Source organism: Lynx canadensis, chromosome C2 (genome assembly GCF_007474595.2).
Source record: "Lynx canadensis isolate LIC74 chromosome C2, mLynCan4.pri.v2, whole genome shotgun sequence".
In the NCBI taxonomy this organism is placed as follows: Eukaryota; Metazoa; Chordata; class Mammalia; order Carnivora; family Felidae; genus Lynx; species Lynx canadensis.
The window spans coordinates 77,757,195-77,778,389 of NC_044311.2; the positions used below are offsets into that span (position 1 = coordinate 77,757,195).

At 46.3% G+C, this 21,195-nt stretch overlaps 1 protein-coding gene across 4 annotated transcripts in view; it reads right to left on the bottom strand.

The window, feature by feature from the left end:
- DGKG (diacylglycerol kinase gamma) overlaps positions 1–21,195 on the bottom strand; it is a 202,419-nt gene that overhangs the window by 28,385 nt on the left and 152,839 nt on the right. For all 4 annotated transcript variants that reach the window (XM_030329775.1, XM_030329772.1, XM_030329774.1 and 1 more), the window contains one exon: positions 6,335–6,512. In XM_030329775.1, coding sequence (XP_030185635.1) covers positions 6,335–6,512 — 178 coding nt within the window. The remainder of the gene's footprint in view (positions 1–6,334; positions 6,513–21,195) is intronic.

A 21,195-nucleotide genomic window follows, 5' to 3' on the forward strand; every position in this document is an offset into this window, starting at 1 on the left:
ACTCTGGACAGCTCCTGAACCCCACAGGCCACTTTCTGTCATGGTTTCATACAAGTGAAAAGGACGTGCTGAGAAACAAAGAACTCACAAGCTCACAATTATTTTCTTGGGTCATCTGAGCTCCGGCTCCTCACCTGGGAATGTGAGTCTGAGATGGCTGGCTGGCGGCCCATGCCATCGCTTTGAGATTTAGGGGATGGTCCACACATCAGTGAAAATCTACATGGGCACAGCGTGGAGGCAGAGAGAACGATGTGTGCCTGTAAAGTAGTAGGTCAACCAAAGTGACCCTTCCCAGGCAAGACCTCTGCATCTGGGCAGATCTATGATGAGGCATTTGCCAGGAGGGGGCCTGTGTGTTGCCTGCTCAGTTGGTTTGAATGAGGCATATCCGTGAGCTACACTGGCTGGCTGGTCTCCCTGGGGTTCGGGGTAGACATGTGACTCTCCTTCTTGGCATTTATCTCGGATCCTAATCACGTGCCTGTGGATTATTTTATTGAGGCCTGGCTCCCATACTCCCTAAGGGCTATAGGGACTGTGTCTGTTTTTGCTCATCATTGTTCCCTGGTGCCTGGCACTTGATAGGTATTTCATAAGTGTGTACTGAATAAATGACAGAAAGCCTGTCTCCACTGCTGGAAAACTGACGTGAAAGTCTGGGGAGATTTGCCCTCTCCGTTTGGAACCTTGTCTAGGATACCCTGTGTGCAGTTCAAGTGGGATGCACTAAGAAATCACTGAGAAAAATGTTGTTTTAATATCAGATAGACAGAGGAGCGTAGGTGTGGGTGATACAGCCTGAAGGCTATTGCTGGTTTAAGGCTAAAGGTTGGATTGGGGCAGACGTGAAGCTCAGTGAAGAATTGGGAGAAAATGTGTAGGAAGTCCCCTCATTCGTATATAGGGTGGGGCTAGAGGGAAACAATGGCGGAGCTCCCCAGGGCTTTGCACGGACTGATCCAGCTTTGTGTCATGCCCTTGGTGCTTCACCTGGATTCAAGACTTGGCACCCTTGTCTTTATCTTGATTCACTGGAGAGCCAACTCAGGGGTGACTTCCACACTGGAAGTAATAGCCATATGAACTCAAGCACAGTGCCAACAAATAACCCTAGAGTTACAGGTTGTCAGAGCCACAGGTAATTGAAAGATAATCTAGACCTCATTTCTGAAGCAGAGGTTAATAGAGTGAAGCTCTAAATCTGGCCCCTTTCTTATCACATACTAAATATTTATCACCCTCCATTTATCACTTAACAATAATTCTGATTACTATTGATCAAATGCTCACCATGTTCCAGGCATTCTCCTAAATGCTCTACGTGGATGATCTCATTTAACTCTCAAAACAATGCTGAGGGAGAGAGACTGTAATTGTTTCCACTTTGTATGGATTGAAATGGAGGCTTGGAGAGGTTAAATGACTTAACCAATGTCACATGGCTGATGGTGGGAAGGCCTGGGTCTTTCAACTTCTTTCTAGTTCAATGCTTAGTCCCTTATCCTACCTACACTGACTCCAAGTCCTCAAGATATATCTGAATTACTTATTTGCAGATCGCTTGCGCATCTTACTTATCAATTGAGTTTCTAATGGTATCATGAGATGAAACTCTCAGCTTCACAAATACTCACATATACTCTTTAAAATACATTCCTTTTTTTTTCCCCTCCAAGATTGTCTACTAAGTGCCTGTTCCTGTCCAGCTCCAGAATCTACTGCCCGCTGTGCTGGCAGACCAAAGGCAAGATTCCTTCCCCTTCTTCCCTACTCCCTCCCTCCAAAAAGCATTTCTGTAGAACAATGTGAGCCAGGTAGGTAGGATGTTAGGCTTTGAAGGGAACATAAAGATGAAGACCACATGCTCACCATTTTCCAGGCACTGGCAAGAGAAAGAAATGACAAGGCAACCCATAATCAGTGTACTGTCAAGACAGGAAGCTTAAGTGCTCTAGGAATTCAGAGGCTGGATTCACTTCCAGAGGTGCCACCAGAGAAGAGGCAGCCTTTGACACAGGCCTTAAAGGAGGAGCAGAATTTCCACAAGTATATGTGGAACTTTTCCTTGGACTGGCATATAAACATTTCCTGTTTTCTCAGTGCCTGGCTTGTACAATACACACAGTAGGACCTCAGATAAATTTTCTGGTTGGACACTAGCCATTTGGGGCTAGCTAGGAATCATGGTCTTGGTTCTGATGCTACCACTGAACATAAATTGTGTAAGTCCTACCCCTTCTCTGGGTCTCTTGTTTCTCCCCAGCTATGAAATAGGGATGTGGCGGGGAGTGGGTATAACCTTACTCATGGGTTCTGGTTAGGATCACAATAAGCTAATATATGCAAGACTATTTGCAAGCCAAAATGAAAGATTTGACAAATGGAGGAGACTCTCTGTCACTATTCTTATTGGTGTTATAAAAACTAGGGGCGCCTGGGTGGCTCAGTCAGTTAAGCGTCCGACTTCAGCTCAGGTCACGATCTTGCGGTCCCCGTGTCGGGCTCTGGGCTGATGGCTCAGAGCCTGGAGCCTGCTTCTGATTCTGTGTCTCCCTCTCTCTCTGCCCCTCCCCCGTTCATGCTGTGTCTCTCTCTGTCTCAAAAATAAAACGTTAAAAAAAATTAAAAAAAAAAAACTAAAAAGAACCAATGTCCATGTACTGCTTATTATCCAACAACTTTTTTTTTTTTTTTGGACTAACTACACTGGGTCAAGCAGTGGGGATACAAAGAGGAAATAACAGCCAGCCTCCATGCTTGGAACATGAAAGGTCTAGGAGATGCCGGTACAGTTGATGGTATAAGTTTAATGTGCTAGGACAAAGCCTGGGCTGGACTTTGGCAGGAGCTCTGCTCTTTTTTAGTGATAGTAAAGGTAGATGGCAATGCTAAAGATAAGAACTTCAAAATCAGAAATTCAACTGGTATGCTCCAGAATAAACTAGGATTAAGGGTGAGGGAATTTCTTTTTAAGAGCTTCTACTATGTTCCAGACACTTTCACATCTATTATCCTCATGACAAGTTAGGTATTTTTTATGCCCATTTTACAGATGAGGAAGCTGAGACTCAAGGAAGTTGGGTTTATAAAACCACAAAGTGTAAAGCCTAAATGTAAACCCAAGTCATTCAATTGCAAGCTTGGTGATTTTCCCAGGACTCATTGTGTTCTAAACTGTGCAATGTTTTCATAGAACTCATCCCATGCTCATCTTGAATGACCTTATTTCTTGGATTACTTTTCTAAGGAGAAAGACTGATCTGTGATGACAGAGGCTTGACAGTAACCTCTTCTACTGTCATTTCCTCTTACACCTCCTAAGATAAGTTGCTTCCCTCTGATTGTGCTTTCCTGACTTTTTCTTCACCTCTAATCCCAATGAAATTGCCAAGGAGTAAAGAATCTCAGCAAATGAAGAGCCTATAGAGAGAGATACTTGCCTTCTCAGTGGCTGGCCTATAAAATGTGAAACAAAACACACTGAAAGATGAAAGGAACCTGCCATACAATTTTGCTCAAAGAGCCCACCTAGACCACAACCTGTCCATTCCTTAATTTTGCAAAGCCGTGAAGAACCCATGATCTATAGGAGTCTATGTGCTTGTCACACTTGCCTATTTTACAGATAACAAACTGAAACCCACGAGAGTGAAATACCTGCCCAACGTCACACACTAGTGAGAGGCAGAGTATGGATTGGAACCCAGGTCTCTCGACTCTCAGGCCGATGCTTTTCTACCAAAATAGGTTGTCTCTTTAGCTTCCCGCCCCCTCCCCCCATTTAACATCTCAACGTAAATGAGATCATGGCCCTTTCAAAAGGAAGCTCAATGCTGCTGTCTCTGTAAAGCCCAGAAGCCAGGCCCCCCTTTGGACTCTGCTCTGATCAGCTTATGTCTTCATCTAAAGAACAGGAAGTAGCTTCAGTTTTAGCTCTGATAGCACATTCTGGGGGTGGGAAAAGGGGATTTGGGGAAGAGAGTTCCTGTAGATGATGGTCAAGAGCAATCAGCAGACACATTACCCTTGCTTAAAGGGGAAGATACACGATCATATATGTAAGGAGAAGATAAGGGTTTATCTTTGAGTCCTAAGCAGAACACATCCTCAGCAAGAGCTTCCCCATGCCGTGGATGGGGGTAAGGGGAGGATTCTCCCACGATTCTGTTCTAATGGAACGGGTTGTCAGGGTGGGAGTTAGGGTACGAGCACCAGGGTGGGAAAGTCTGCATAAACTTTCTATAACCTCCAGTGCTTCCCCCACCCTCTGCCAGCACCCACAACTTCCCCTGCCAAGGGAGGAAGGAGGAACACATTATTCAGTTTAATAATTTATACAAATTGAAAAGTTTACTGGGTAAAATAAAGGGGACTTAGGAGAGCAACGGAGAAATTAAAATTCCTGAGTCCTCTCTCAAAGGGTGGAGGTGTGGAGATGATACCCCTTGACGACCTTGACTTGGAATATAACAATCTGATTGTGTAACAGATGGGTCCCAAATAAGCAAGTAACTCCTCCCTTTGTTGGTCAGCCAAGTTTTGTCTCCTATGGTAAGATCTCATCCAATCTGAGCATTTGCAGCCTGGGACATCAAAGAACACAGACCCAGATCTACGGATACTTTGTCTATGCTAGTGGTTCTCAAATCTGGCAGCCCATCAGAGTTGTCTGGGGTGCTCATTACAAATTTAGATTCCCAGGAACCAACACAGAGACTATTGGGTAGATCTGGGCTAGGGCCCAGGCATCTTCATTTTCAACAAGCAGGCCTGGTCTAAGAACCAATGATCTGGTTCAACCCCATTCATTTAGCTACCAAAATTTTACATGAGATGCTGGTTTTACAGCAAAGAAAGCTGAGATGCCAAAAATAGGTTAGTGCCAGTACTTGGACTGGAACCCAGTCTCCTGGCTCTTGATGTGGTATCTCTGTCAACACCTTCACACATGGCTTTCCTCCCTCAGCTCACCAGTCCATTGAGAACCCCTGAGGATCAGGGTGGCCATTCATCCAATCCACAGAAGATTCAGAGCTGCCCAGGTACTCTGATTGAGTTCCTACCTGGTTCATTGGTGGAAATGGCTGGTAAGGGGTAGGGATATATATCCTGGTGGGTTAATAGGGGAAGGTCCAGCTGATGGCTTCTAAGGCATACTATCCCGTTGCTCTGGTCAGAAAGAACAGTCAGTCCATAGAGGCAACCTGCTGTGTCAGAGGAGCCAGGGGGGCTGGGCTGACGGGGGAGAGTAGTGGCAGATGAAGTCGCTGAGGTAACATGAGGCCAGACCATCTAGGGCTCTTTAGGCCACATATAGATCTTTGGCTTTTGCTCTGAGCCACTGCAGGATTTTGAGCCAGAGAATGGCATAATCTGACATATTTTCCCAGGGGTACTCTGATGCAATAGTGAGAACAGACTCTGCAGGGACGGGGTAGAAGCAAGGAATCCAGTTAGGGGGATTTGTAGTGATCCAGGGGACAGCGGATGGTGGCTCAGATCAAGGTGGCAGAAATGCAGTGGTGAGAAGCGACGGGACCCTGGATGTTTTTTAAAAGTAGAGCTAACAGGTTTTCTGATAGACTAGATATGAGATGTGAGATAAAAGGGTGCCGAGTGTTTCCGCTCGAGCAATGGGCAGGCTGGAGTTAACATCAACAGAAATGGAGAAGTCTCTGGGTGGAGAAGTTTTGTGGGAGGGACATCAGGAGTTCAGTTTTAGATATGCTGAGTCACTGACACTCACGTGGTATTTAAATAAAGTCTCACGCCTGGATGAGGTCATCAAGAGACTGAGTACAGACAGAAAAGAGGGTTGAGTCCCTTGCCTGTGGACCGCCAGCACCAAGGGGTTAGAGAGATGGGGAATCAGAGAAAGAGACTGAAAAGGGGTAACCAGTGGGGTAGCTGGAAAACAGGAAGGTGTGGAATCCTGGAAGCCAAGTGAACAGTATTATCAGGAACAAGGAGAGATTGGGTCAAATGCTGCTGATGAGTGAAGTAAGATCAAGTTTGAGAAGTGACCATTGGGTTTAGTTACGCGAGGACACGGGTAACCTAGAGAGCAGCATTTGACTCCTGACCTCACAGATCCCCAGTTTGATCACTGACTGTCATTTAGGGATCCCTTATTGTTATCTTCTCTTCTCAATTAGGTGGTAGATTTTGCAACAACAGGGATAAGTCAGCATGGCCCCAAATGGGTCCTTGTTGGGCTGTAGGACCTTCTAGAGCCTGCTGTTGGCCCTGATACAGTTTGCTAATAGGCCCACCTGAATATTCCTTTCACTGGGACACTGACCTAGAGCAATTTCCCTCATGCCTTGCTTACCTTGGATGCAGAATTTCAGTTCCTTGGGGTCAGTGACGACTTTCCTGCTTTCCCGTATCACAGCCCGGTTCTTCTTGGTTTCTCCCCAGAGATTGGTGCCTCCGTACATGCTGGGAATGTTGAGAATGGCAATGCCTTCAAGGAAGATGTTGCTCAGGTCTACCCCAACCCCGTCACACTGAGGGACAGAGAGAAAAGGTCATTTGTTAGTGTTCTCAGTGTATCCCAACCCAAGGCTGTGTGTGTGTGTGTGTGTGTGTGTGTGTGTATGCACACGCGCATGTATGGTGGGGGCTCTCGTGAAGGGCGTGACAGGCCCTCAGCTACCTGCCCGCCTCTGTCAGATGCTGAATCCTGGGCAAAGCTGACGAGCCCTAATGCTTTGGCTACTGTAGTGGACTGGGGGAGATGCGATCCTGGTCGGCTCTGAGGACTAGAAGGGCCCAGAGGTCCTCCATAGATCTAGGGGGGGTTCAGGGATGATTCACAAGACAACTGCAAACCTGTTCTCATTATCATCTCATTATCATCAATTCTGTCTCTGCATAACCACTGTGAAGATATGGTGGGACGCTGAGCCCAGAACCTTAATGCACAGTAGATTTTCAGCAAAGGACAGAGAAGTTCACCTCACCCCCTCCCTTTTTATCCCCCCTGTGAGAAGCACAAGACTTTGAGACTTGGAAGGATTTCAGATACAGCATGGGGAATACAGTCAATGGTATTGTAATAGCACTGTATGGTGACAGATGGTAGCTATGTTTGTGGTGAACACAGCGTAAGGTACAGAGTTGTTGAATCACTATGTTGTACACCTGAAACTAATGTAACACTGTGTGTCAACCATACTTCAATAACAAAGGAAAAAAGGTCTGGAAGCCTTTCAGAATTCGCCTGTCTCCCGTATCTGCATTTTAAGTGCAATTTTGGCATACGTGCTTGCTGACGCAGCAGAGTTTCTCTATCCAATCTCCACCACCCGCATCCCCCGCCAGGTACAAGAGGCCAGAAGGCTTGAATCTGCCTGTCTCACATATCTATAATCAGTCTACTTTTGGCATACTGTTTACCAATGCAGCAAGAAATATATTAGCTCTGATCTTTGTTCCTCAGGATTGGAGGTAGTTTACTTCGTTTACAGAAGGAAAAAAAACTAGACCCAGAGAGGTGAGCTAAGTTATTCAAGGTTGTACAGCTGATGATATAAAAAAGCAGGGCTTCAAAGTTAGGGAATTTGACTATAAAGCCCAAGGTCTTTTATCTTACTTATTGTGAGGCAGGAAAAATGCAAAGTATGCAATAAAAATCCACTGTCTTTGAGGTTACCTACAAATCTAAACTTTCAGAGATTTCTCAACAGAGGAGGAACAGGAAGGCTTGGCTTGTTGCCATTTACATTTGCTTACCTCCTGATTTCTTCAAAACTCTAATTTATGGCACCCTATCATCTCCATGGCTTGTCCCCCAACTATGAAATGGAATGCAGTGAGCTTCTTTGGTAATCAGAAACTCACTTCTTCGCTGGGAAATTCTGATTATTTGAAAGGTTGCTTTGTTATGTTGAACCAGATTCTCTTCCTGCTTCTACCTATTGGTCCTATTCTCCCTGCTAAAGCCAGACAGATTGACCCTCCTTTCTCCTCCATGGGGACAGCCCACCAAATACAAGATGACAATCATCACCATCACTTTTCATACGTACTAAGCACTGCCATATGCCAGGTTAAGCTTTCGTACACATCTCACGTATTACCTTAATAATCTTGGCTATCCCCTGTTTATATGTGTGGAAATGGAGACAAACAAGTGGTTAAGTAACTTGCCCAAAGTCACACAACGTACAAATGTAAGCACATAGATTTGATGGCAGGCAGTCAGAGGTTAAGTCCTAAGGGCTCCACCATTAAGTTGTGCATCCTCTGGGCTGAACACTGTCAACTCTCTCAGCGCCTCCTGTGGGCCTTGGTTTTCAGACTCTCCCCATCCTGGTTGCCCCATTCTGCACAGACTGTTGTTTGCCACCCTCCTATTCTGTATGTCCTCCAACACTGAAAAATAACACCAACCACAAGATCTGATGGCACAGGAGGCCATGGCAGGATCACTTCCTGGGGCTGGGTTCCTCTAACACTATCATTTCCCAGAAATGAGATAATGTGGGAAGCCCAGGTAAGGGTGCAACACGTGTCCCTCTTTATCATTATCCTTATGGTTAAATATGACCACAGTTGCACTAGCTCTTTTGTTAGCAGCTAGATGACAGCTGAATCACTTCAGCTCGAATGGTGGTTGTCTCAGACACTCGGACCCTCATCCCATTATCTACTTCTCAGCCAGCTCTTCCCTATTGTGAACGTGTATAGGTATTTTTTGGTAAGTTTATTTATTTATTTTGGGAAATAGTGGGGGGGGGGAGGCGGCGGGAGGGGAGAGAGAGGGAGGGAGGGAGGGAGGGAGGGAGAGAGAGAGGGAGAGAGAGAGAGAGAGAGAGAGAGAGAGAGAATCCAAGCAGTCTCCATGCTGTCGGTGCAGAGCTCGATGCAGGGCTCAGTCTCATGAACTGTGAGATCATGACCTGAGCTGAAATCAAGAGTCAGATGCTTAACCAACTGAGGCACCCTGTGCCCCATGTAGGTATTTTTAAAAATAACTTAGACATAGGGCTTTATATTGATGTCAATCAATTTCATCTGGTTCTTAGCCTAAGCCCCCTCTGTCCATCTGGTTTATTTTGAATCCTTATTCTATGACCGCTTGCCATAGCCTTCATATCATTTGGGGGTTAAGTCATTAAAACATGTATGCAAAGGGCAAAAGCAGGGACCAAGCCCTCTCTCTGGTCAGTTTAAGACAGCAGACACTGCTTAAACAGCCCACGAGGTGTGGCTGCCCTACCGGGGCTACATCCTCTGGACTGTCAGTCTATTTTTCATTACAATGTAGAATCATGGATATTAAAAATGAGAGTGCCTTAAAAGAACATGTCCCATCTTTCATAAATGAGGGCCAGAGAAGTTTAGGAACTTGCCTGTGGTCACTCAACTTACTAATGGTGGAGCCAGATTAGTATCTAGGTCTCCAGACCTCAATCCTGTATTTTCTCCACGAAAGCATAAGACTGTGCTGAGATCCAAAGGCATTTCCTAAATGACCACCTTACAACCTCTACCAGAAAAGGAATAAGAGGACGCATATTAAATCACTAATACCTGTGTGCAAAGGGCAAAGAGTTGGTTAATAATTTATTCCAGAAACTTGCCAGGGACTGGCATGTCTCCTTTTCTACTTTTCTGAAAACTGGGACATCTGTCCATCTGCCTCTCATTGGATCAATCCCACTCTGTTTTCTAGATTTGTCAAAGTGGCCCCTGAATGACGTGTATGTAGGTTTGTCCAGCAACTTGGATTCTAGTGTATGTATTTTCCAAGGCCAGTTAGTTCTCTACCGCTCTGTGTTGGGCTGTGGTATCCACCTTTAGCATCTGGCCTTCCATTTTTTGTTAGGGCTACTCTCTCTTGAAAAAGATAAAAACTCTTTTGGAGGCAAAGTCCTAATGAGCTATCCTTTCCATGTTCTTTTTTGCTTCAAACATCATCTAACATTCTGCTTGGCCTCCAACTTCAAGTTGAGTTGCTTTTGTGCATTCACACCTGGCTGCATGTCCACACTTTGCTTTTGCACGTATGCGTACAGTCCCCTGAAAGCATCGGCTCAACCCAGTGCTCCCTGTGACTGTCGTGGTTATTTTTAAAACTCTTTTCCTTTTTCTTCCCAATAGAATTAATGAATTGTTAAAATTTATTTTGGAATATCTTCTATTCCTTCCATCCTTTACAAACACACACACACACACACACATATATATATATGAATATTAAAAAGTATATATATATACACACACACACACACACACACACACACTCTGCACCCAACTGTGTCTTCCTGTATCCATAACACCTCTGAGACAAAACGGCCACTTTCCTTCTTGGCTATAGTTACTTCCACATCATCTCAATCTAGTTTTTGTTGGTTAAAATGTCCCTTCCCTTCCAGAGGTGATAATAATAGTATTAGCAGCTTATGTTTGGCAAGAGCTTCCTTGTGCACTGTGCTGGTCCCTCCCCTGCAGTCTCTCTCGAGACCCTCAGGGGCACCACTGCTACCCCCAAATGCCAGGGCCTTAAAGGAGCTAAGGTGCTTGCTCAAATCTACACAACTTGCCCCTCTATAAGCTGGCAGAGCTAGGATGCAAACCCAGGCAGTCAGATGCTATATCCCACTCTGGAGACGAAAGAGTCAATGAGGCAAATCGGGACTTTTGCTGATGCTAGACTTATAGCAAAATTAAACTCCAGCTGTTGTCTGAATAATTGAAATCTTCCCACCACTAAGTCTTGCAGAGTACTTAGAGCAGTGCCCGCACATCGATGTTGGATACCAGTATTAGTTCTTGCCTCTGTGCCAGCTTTGTTAAAAAAAAAAAAAAAAAAGTATACCGCTAGCACAGCACAGCCCTTGGCACATCGTATTCCAGAGTCATCTTTTTTTCCCTACTGCAGTTCTAAGTGTACCCTGTCCCCTCCATCGCCAGTCATAACCAGCTAGAAAGGTTAGCTATTAACTTGGTAAGTTGCTAACCTCTCTCCAGGAGAGCAAACAGTCCTCCCTCTGCTTTCTGATAGATTGCCCCCTTCCCCCATTATGTCTTGGGTCATGGGCAGACCCGGGGCAAATAGAAGAGATGGGAGGAGCCTAGGGGCTGTTGGACAGTAGGTGCCCCCCACCTTTGGAATGTACCTATTTGAAAAGTGAGAGGCAATGCAGTGTCTTGGAAAGAGCTCGCCTGGCCTTGAAGACAAAGAGATAATGGATTTAAATCTTGGCTCTGACTCTGGCGGCTGTGTGATCTCGCGATGGTTCCTTAACCTCTTGGAGCTTTAGTCTGTCATCTGTAAAATGGGGGTGGGGTGGTGGAGTAACTCTCACTTTAAGGGTTTGGTTGGTCTCTGGAAGGCAGTAGCATTCCATAACTGCCTACGTTGTTATTACAGTTAATAACAATATTAACTGTGCCACGAGGCATATTTCAGCCTGAAATCATTGTCCCCCTACCTGAGGCCTTGCTAGAAGAATTTTAATGGCCTCATGGCCCAACCCAAGCTTGTGAGGGCCTTGTCAGCCCATACCTGCATGTCCGTTCTCCGGGGTTCTTGGCCTAGACATCACACATTGATTTCTTTCAGAATCCCAAGCCCGTGTGGGTCTTGGGAAATTGGAAAGCTGCGGTGCCGGATTTGGGAAAGTGGAGCCGAGGGTGGTACACTGTCGGCTTAAATAGAACATCGGCCTGGGGCTGCTCCCGGGCGGGTTCCTGAGCTAAATCCTCCAACCAGTTCCATGACGTCATTGGGCCCCCTCCCCCTGCTCCGGCCCAGGGGCTCCAGGGGAGAGCGCAAGGAGGGCGGCGGTCCCTGCGCGCACTTTAGCCTTCCCTAACCTAGGACTGGGCTACCAGGCTCCCCTCCAAGCCGAGGCTGCGCTGAACCCAGGTATTTATAGCCTGCTCTGGGGCCGAAACAGAGAGCTCTTGTCCCCGGCAGCGAGCGCACACACGCCCGAAGTCGTGCGCACAGTCACACTGCGACGGCGGGCCGCCTGGGTCCGAGGCGGCGCTGCAGGCACGGGGTGGGGCGGGGAGCTTCGAGTCCAGCTCGGCTCCTGCGCCCTTGGAAGCGGTTCAGGAATCTGCCGGAGCCCCGGCCCGGAGCGGTCCGCGCCCGCGCCCGCCTCCTCCCAGGCCGGACTGCGCCGTCCCGCAGCTGTCGGCGACGTTCAACACTGCCTCCCTTGCGAAGACAATACCCACAGTTCTGGTTTCTTTGTGAGCCGGGGTTGGTTTGTTTGGCGGGGGGCTGGCTAGTGCGTAAGCAACCAGAAGACTGGGTTAGGAAGCCGAAGCGCACGCTTCCGTGCAAATGCAAGGCACTGCGAATACGTATTCATCTGTCCCTCCCAACCGCGCTATGCCCCACTTGCCCCACCCCACCCCCCGGCCTTGATCTCTTGGATCCCTAAAATCCCCATCATTCTGGGCAGATCCTGGCACCCGCCAGGATCTCCGTGGGCCCCGAGAGGGGCAGAGAGCCGAGGAGATGAGGGAGGCATTGATGCTTCCCTGCCCTGGCTGAGGGCTTTTCCGCGCCCCAGTGCCTGCCGGCCTCGTTGACCTGAAAAAGGCGGCGGATCTGAACCTCCTCCCTGCTGAGCGAGGCCGCCTCCATTTCAGCCCTGTCGATCCTATTTCTGAAGGTCCTCAGAGAAGGAGATCCCATAATTTACTTGATGACCTGTTTCAGTTTTTAGCAGCTAGGAAATTCTCCCTTCTTCTAACCTCGATTCACGGTGCCACGGATTACGTCGAATTTTTCTGCTTTAGAACGCAGATTGTTTTTGTTTCATCCTCTTGCGGTTGGGCTGTGTCTGTCTGCTCTCTGGAATGACCCCTCCCAGGCCAGATCGGAGAGGTAACCCAGGCCCCAACGGCTCTGGGGCGTTATGTCCCCGTTAGACTTGACATTCTCTTTCTTGCGTTCCCTGCCACTGCCTTATCTTGATTTGTTCCTCCCATCTTTGAGGACTCCTTCTTAGTCTCTCTTTTTAAATCTTTTTTTATTATGGGTATTTTTAAGTACTTAGGAAAGTAGAATGAGAAATCCCATGTACCCCAAATGTCACCTTCAGCAATTAGCAACTGACAGTTAATTTCCCCAGTTCATTTCCCCATCTCCATACTGAATTCTTTTATACGAAATTCTTGATAGTCTATCATTTCGTCTATACATACTTCTGTATTATGTTTAATGACGAGTCTTAAAAAAAAAGAATTACCCCAATATTATCATCACTCTTAAAAAGTAACAATTCCTTAATATCAATAAATATCCGGTAGTTGTTCAAATTTCCTTGATAATCTCATTGTTAAAAATAATTGGTTTGTCTAAAAGGTCTATAGATTTGTTTGATATGTCTCTTAGCTGTCTTTTGATCTATAAATTCCCTGTCCCTTTTTCCTTATATTTTAATATTTACTGAACGAAATGGGTCAATTGTGCATACAAGTCACTTCAGGATTATTGAAATGTAGATTCTGATTCTGGAGATCTGAGGTAAGGCCTGAGACTGCATCTGTGTGTGCTCCGGGGTGACCCTGATGCTGGTGTGAGGGACCACACTTTGAGAAGTAAGGCTGTAATGTTTCCCAGACTCTGGATTTTGCTGATTGCATATCCGAGATGCCTTTTAAACATATTCTCAGTTTATCTCCTGTATGTCTGTTATATTGGTACTTCTAGGTTTAGAGGCTTGATCAGATTCAAGGCTGACATTTTACATCAAATGTAATCAATCAGTTAACTGTCTAAAATTTGAGTACAGTTGACACTTGAGTTGACTTTTTGTCAAGACTACTTTATCAGTGGGGGTATTTCCTAGTGCATCTCATTAGGAGGTTACAGTTTGCTTGTCTCATTTTTTTTTTTTTTTTGTGATGTTCAGATTTTTAGTGGGTTCCAGTGTGGTCAACCCGAATCCTCCATTATAGAACCCTTAATTACTGGATGATGCTCTTTGTCTAGACCTATTATTATAGTCCCTTAGTGGAAGGATACCCTTGAGGACACCCTAGCACCCCTTCTGCGCTTTTCTTTGGGATCTCTACAAATGTCATTTTCTCCATGAATTCTTCACTGTCCACTCTCAAAAAAAGGACCTCTCTCTCTTCCGAATCTGTGTTCTCATGGAATCAAAGTTTTAAAGGGCCATTCAGTCCAACCGCTTCATTTTACACATGAGAAAAATGGAAGTTAAATTGGAATGGCCCAATGTCACATAGCTAATCAGAATCAGCAGATCTGACATTAGACTTCTGGTCATTTGGATTGGCAACCAAGAGGTCATGAGTAATTTTGTAAAGAGCGATTTTGGCAGCTGGATGAGGGCCTAAGCATAGAATCTTAGCATGGTAAAACCAGATGGATATTAGATCTGGTAACCTCTAATTACCAAAATGAGAACAATGAGTCATACAGTTGGTAAGTGACCTTCCTAGATTACACAGCTACCTCTTGTAAGAGCTAGGGTTTAACTGGGGACTGCAGGGTGGGTAGGCGTAGTAGTGAGGAAACAGAGTCAGAACAGCCATGTGGTTTGAGGGCAAATGGGGCTGGAGAGAGAAGATGGAATCTAAAGGGTAATATGATTGAGGAGAAGGGTTTTCATGGATGTTTGAGGCAGAGAAGATACTCAATGAATGAATACATGTTGGATAAATGCACAGAGGGAGGAGGACGTTGGGAGTACCTAGGGTGGAAGTAAATGGAGTGGAAAGGAAGTGGCGGACATTGGTCTGAGGAGGATACTGGAGTCCTTTCCTACTCTACTAGTGAGAAATGGGGGCAGGGGTGTCTTTTGAAGAGTGAAGTAGGTAAGTACCGGGCAATGTCTAGGGAAAACAATATTTCAATTACAGTGGGGAGGAAGGGTGAGGGCTGAGGAAGAGGTGGATGATATCCAGACACACTTGAATAGGTTCTGAAGGGCTGAGCGGAGGATGAGCAGGAGGAGAGGGTGGCCTCACCTGATGCTGGGGCTCTATGTCAGAGCCTCAGATATACACTCAAGGGTTGGCTGACATAAAGACCTGACCGAGATCCTCCACCCCCTTTTTTGAGGGAACAGGATGCTGAGGTATTAGGCAAAAAGAAAGCATCTGTACCACCCTGTACAGCCCCAGCCTCCTATAGGGCCCAGGTGAGAATGGGGGTGGTGCTCACTTACAGTGGGAACATTACTGCATTGGTAGGCAGGGAGGGTGTTCTCTGTGAATTGCCTTGGCAAGTTGGAATGTAAGTTATACTATGGGAAAGGCTAGGCACAGGTCCAAGGTGTCCTTTGGTTTGAAAAGAGGAAAGTTGCTGAGGAAGAGGGTGAGCTGGACCCTAGAAAAGGCCTGTCATGGTAGCTGAAACTGGTCTGCACATAGGCCACAGAGTTGGGCCTACCTGCTTTTATTTCTGGACTCATTCCCTAAACTGCCAGCCACCTCTTTTAAGCATGTTAAAATCCTACCTTTCCAGCTCAAAACCTATCTCTTCTATAAGGCTTTTCCCAATGCTCTCGGTAGAAACTGATCTTTTCCTTCTCTGAATTTTCATTGCTTTGTTTTTCTCTCAAATGTGGAATGCACATTCTGCTATGTATTATTCGCCTGTCCCCAGGAGACTTTCAGCTCCCAGAGGATAGGGCCCATATGTTACACAGCTCTATGTTTTCCATAGTACCTGGCATGCCTTATCCACATTAGATGCCCAATATAACTATTTGTTAATTGAAAGAAAGAATGCGTGGAGAAATCCCAAAATGGAAAGGTGTTCTTTAAAGAAACCTGACAAGGTTTCTTTCCTTCTAGATGAATTTCCACAACTTCCAAGGATGAATATATGGACCGAATTAAGTAGACATCTGAATGTCCAGGTTAGGGAGAGAGAAGGAAGGTTAATCCAAGTGTGAAAGTAGTAGTCCTCTGATCACAGCTAAGGGAAATCTATAGCTGAACAGCTTGTAACAAGAATAGGGCACATGGGGCCTGATTTACATGAGACATTAAGAAACAGAAGACAAAAGCATTTACTCATCTATCAAGAATGATGAAAACCTACTTACTCTGTGCTAGACCCTGGGGGATGGAGCAGAAATGGGACACAGTCCTCGTCTTCAAGGTGCTCACAGCAGGTCAATGCTAGAGGCAGTAGTGTGCTGCTAAGTGCTTAACAGCAGGATCTCCAGGAGAAAAAAAAAAGCGGCAGCAGCTCTGATTGTGGTGTTCATGGTATAAATACTCCCACTATGGCCAGTTTCAAGCTCCCAACATGACATCACTGAAAGTAGGGTTGGAACTGATGCACCAGCAAGCAAGCTGAGAAGGAAGTAGATATCTACATATCTGCAGGGCCTATGTCCAGAACAGAGACATTTATTGGGAGTGAAAGAATAGCAGCCAGGGCAAACAATGATGTCTGTTTTCCCCAGAGAAGAACTAAAGAGAATATTTTTAGTGTCAATAAGCTTATGTGTATCCCGAGGGAAGAGAAGGTGATAAATTGAGTGGTGTTAATGAGTGGTGATGGCATTATTGGAAACGTTGTCCAGTACTATCTATGTTAAAAAAAATAGCCTGGCATATGGGTAAATCTTACAAGATATGGCTTTCCCTGCACTCAGAGGGGCAGTGTTATGTAATATTAAGGTATATCATTTATTGAGTAACTGTTATGAGCCAGGCACTTCATATATCTTATGTCTAGTCCTTACAACCCTGCAGTGTTGGTATTTGTAGCCTCATTTTTACAGATGAGGAAACATGGACTTAGTGAAACTAAGGAAGGTCCTTCTTTTCCAAATTTATCCAGGTTCATGGTAGCCTTCATGAGCCTGAAGATTCCTGCGTGAAATGCAAATAATCAGCTCAAGAAGACAGTCCAACTTAGACACCACGTACCTGATGCCTGTTAACCTTGTGCTTTGTTACCTAGGAGACCACTTTTTGAGTATTCTAGATACAAGGGAGTGGAGCCTTCATTTTAAGGAGGCCATTGAAAAAAATGGAGTCAATGGAGAGAAGAGTGCTCAGTATAGTCATGGGTCTGTATACTGAGTCACAAGAGGAGTGGGGGATGTTTAGCTCAGTGAAAATAATAGATGATGTGGAAGATAGATCTTTAGCCCTATGAGGGGCAGTTACATGTTCTGTAGCTGGAGCAAGAAGGAATGTTCTATGTGCCACCAGAGGGCATAAATACGCCCAGTGGATGGGTGAGGAACTCAGTCATGCATCCCTCAAACACTTATTGTGCACCTGTTTTGTTCCAACCACTGCGCTAAGCGCTGACACGGGAAGGATATGGCGATGAACAGGACACACATCCTTGTTCACACTGGGAAGAACTTTCTGAAAGTCCGAGCTGTCCAGCAATGGAACAGGGTTTTCAGGAAAAGTAGTGAGCTTCCTACCCTTGGAGTACCCAGGAAGAGGCTGGATGTGCACGTATCAGAATGTGCCAGAATGAATCTTTTTGTCGAGTGGTAAATAGGACTAAATCCCCTTCCAGTTTAGAGTCTACGTTCAGCCTTGCTTTGGCAGGCTGGAGCGCTGTACTGAAAATGTGTCATCGTGACCCCCCCTCCCACCAGCTTCACCCACCCAGCTGCGTGCTCTGTGTTCTCTGACAGTGAGCTGTGGTGGGCCAGATAGACTGGAAAGTGGCTTCCAACTGTGACAGGGATGATGGAGTTTTGGCGGGTTTGTGTGGGCTCCAGGAATGCAGCATTGAAGCCATGTACACACAACCTGCTTAAGAACATCCCATGGGCAGAAAATGTTTTCTTCCTCTTCAGCCCTCCTCTGTTGCTGTGCCAGGCGGGCACAATGGTGCCTTTGAGAGGGGCAGCTGGAAGGGGGTGTTGGCAGGGAGGCTGGAAGTAGAACATTGCAGCTGGGGGGGGGGTACCAAATTCATTTCCAGGAGTGAGCCTGCGCTGGGTGCCAGTTTCCAAAACAAAACTGCTGTTTCTCAGAGCCCATGGTGGTGGGTTGCCTCAGAGTTGGACAGAAGGCAAAGCCATTTCCTATACACTGCTCCACCCTCCCCGAGTTAAAAAACAAAACAAAACAAAAAACCCCAAAACCGGTGTATGGAGGCATTCTGCTCTGGATGCAGATTAACAGGTTTCGCTGTCTGTCTGTGTTGCTCAGGCCAACTTGGGGTGAATAGAGCTTTCTGAAGGGTCCAGCTTTCTGGCGGACACGGCAGGGCTGACTGCCATGGAGACAGGCAGGGCTCAGGGGCAGGTAGGCTTCTGGGCCGTAAGAGAGGGCTCCGAATGGAGACCCCTTCTTCTGCCTTTCAGGGTCACTTCCTCTGATGCCACAGCTGCCTGGCACCATGACTCCCGCATGGGCTCTGCCCACTCACTGTCTTAACTCTCTTCGGTGGGAAAGAAGTGGGAGAACTCTGGCATTTCCTGCCCTGGGTTGACAGTTGTCTCAGACCCTCTGCTACTTTCAGAGGTCCCAGCAACCGCTCAGGGATGGGTGTGGGAGGACTTCCCACTCAAGGCAGTTAGAAGGCCCAAGTGCCAGGCGGCACGCTCAGCCACCTCCCTCTTTGTGTTTCAAATGCAGCAAGGTGGGTCCCTTTTATTTTGGTGGCTTTCAACAAGAGGGTATCGCTGGAGGCTGGTCCAGTGGTCATTTCCGTTAGTGTTTTCGCTAATTATGGGACTTTTCACTCTTTGGTTCAATTTTATGATTAATAACTACAGAGCAATGACTTAATTTCAGGCACTGGGCTAGGCCTGGGGATACAGAATGGGTAAGACAGAGTCCTTGCTTCAGACAGCTGACTGCCTAATAGATATGCCAGATCCCAAATGGGAGCTCCACTATCCAGGCATGTGCATTAGGCGGAAAGCAGAGTGTAATACAGAGGTCATTTCTTCCGGGGAGTGCTGCGGCACTGTGGGGGCACGTGGGCTGGAAACTCGTCTAATCCTAGAGTTCTTAGTTATCTTTAGGAGACTCAGTTTCCTTGCATAAATAATGGCAATTATATACAACGTGCAGAGTTGTTTTAAGGATTAAATAAGGTGTGTATGAAGATGCCAGGATGGAGCTCGTTGCAAGGGTAAATGATTGTTGATCCTAATGGACTTGAGATATAACATGTATGTGTGCACATGGTATGTATCTGATCCTTTGTTAGATTATATACCCTTCCAGAAAGAGTCACTTCTTCTACCTTCTTAATTCCTCTTCTGTAGAAGACCAGGATCAGCCAATTTATGACCTCCCTAAGACAGATAAGGGCCAACAAGTCATACTTGTATATTCTCTGTCTGTTGCGATATTCTCTGTAATAGTCCCCATCACATAACCCAGTTGTAGAAGCAGGAAAAGACTGGAATGCTTCTGTTCCCCGAGGTTGTTGAATCTCCTGAGTGTGGAGAAGATGATGATTCTTTTCAATAGTCTAAAAAGTCTAAGAGAAATGACACATATCCCACTGATAGAAGCTCACAGTTGATCATTACTTAGATGATGCATGTGTTTGTAGATATGGCTTAGGGAAGTTATTCTTTCACTAAGGGACCTTGGTGGTGGAAAAATTAAGCTCACCGGGGCAGAGGTTAGCACAGCCATCTTCCAGGAACCTGTCGCGGGGGTGCCTCCTGACCTGACATACTGCTACCTGACCCCAACCCGGGTCATCTGAGACTGCTGAGGGCCTCATCTAGCCACCATGCCTTGTATCTCCCACCGCTTTGTGAAAATACGCACATGAGAATTCATCCTTAAAAGTTATCCCAAGGTCCTTGGAAGACACAAAGTATGTGTAGCCAGGAGTCTGCAGACAAAGAAAATCAAAGCAATTCAAAAAGAACAAAGGAAATGGAAAAGAACAAGAGAATAAAAGCATATGGATGAATGGAGGCTTGGAGTGAAATATAGGGTACACATTTGTGGGAGATGAAAAAGAGGGGTTGTTTAAGAGAGGGAAAAAGTTATGTGGCTGAAACTGCAAGCAAACAGTGGGATTCTGTAAGAAAAAACTGACAGAAATCATTTCTTCTTATTCGGCTGAGAGATTTTAAGGATCAGTGAAGGAAACCTGTGGCCAGCACATGGCTGAAAGAGGCGGAGAGGGAGGATGGAGCTGTGTTGAAAAATGGGTAAAGATGTAAGGAATCAAAAAACATAGAGGTCGTTCTAGAATCCTGATTTAAAAAAATCTTTTTAATGTTTACTTATTTTTGAGAGAGAGTGCGCAAGAGGAGGAGGGGCAGAGAGAGGAAGACACAGAATCCCAAGCAGGCTCCAGGCTCTGAGCTGTCAGCACACAGCCTGACATGGGGCTCAAACCCACGAACTGCGAGATCATGACCTGAGCCGAAGTCGGACGCTTAACCTACTGAGCCACTCCAGTGCCCCTAGAATCCTGATTTTAAATTTTTTTTTTTCAACGTTTATTTATTTTTGGGACAGAGAGAGACAGAGCACGAACGGGGGAGGGGCAGAGAGAGAGGGAGACACAGAATCGGAAACAGGCTCCAGGCTCTGAGCCATCAGCCCAGAGCCCGACGCGGGGCTCGAACTCACGGACCGCGAGATCGTGACCTGGCTGAAGTCGGACGCTTAACCGACTGCGCCACCCAGGCGCCCCAAGAATCCTGATTTTAAAGAAACGAGAGCTAATATTACTACAAGGTTAAAACATGGCCTGCAGTATAACAGTGCTGAACTGACTGCTGAGATTGTGGGCTGCTTTTCTTTTCTGCCCCTCTATAGTTTAAAGTTCTACCATGCATTTGGGTTGCTTTTACAATCAGGAGAAGAGTTGCCCCTGTAGCAGGAGGGAGCAGGAAGGAACTGAGGTAGGGACACCAGCAGTGTTGAGGACAGGGTGATGGTCAGGAAGCAATGCGAGGTGGTCAGAGCTGCCTTGGATGGTCTCACTGTGAGGATGGTGCTGGAGTGATGGAGCCACTGGCCTTGACCAAGGAAGGGAACAGACTAGAAGGAGGATGTCTCGCTAAGGCCCACTGCAGCCGTCCTTTGACTCTAAGGCTTAATGCGTAATCAGGTTGCCACCTGTTTATTTTCCAGGAATTCGAAATCCATTTGAATGCTCTTCTCACCTCTCCTTTCCCTGGGAGCATGTTTTCATTTCATCTCCCTTGGATTTACAGCTGGTTCGATGGGCTGAGCGTTTGGCCAGTTCCCACCTTCACTACTCCAAGCTCTGAA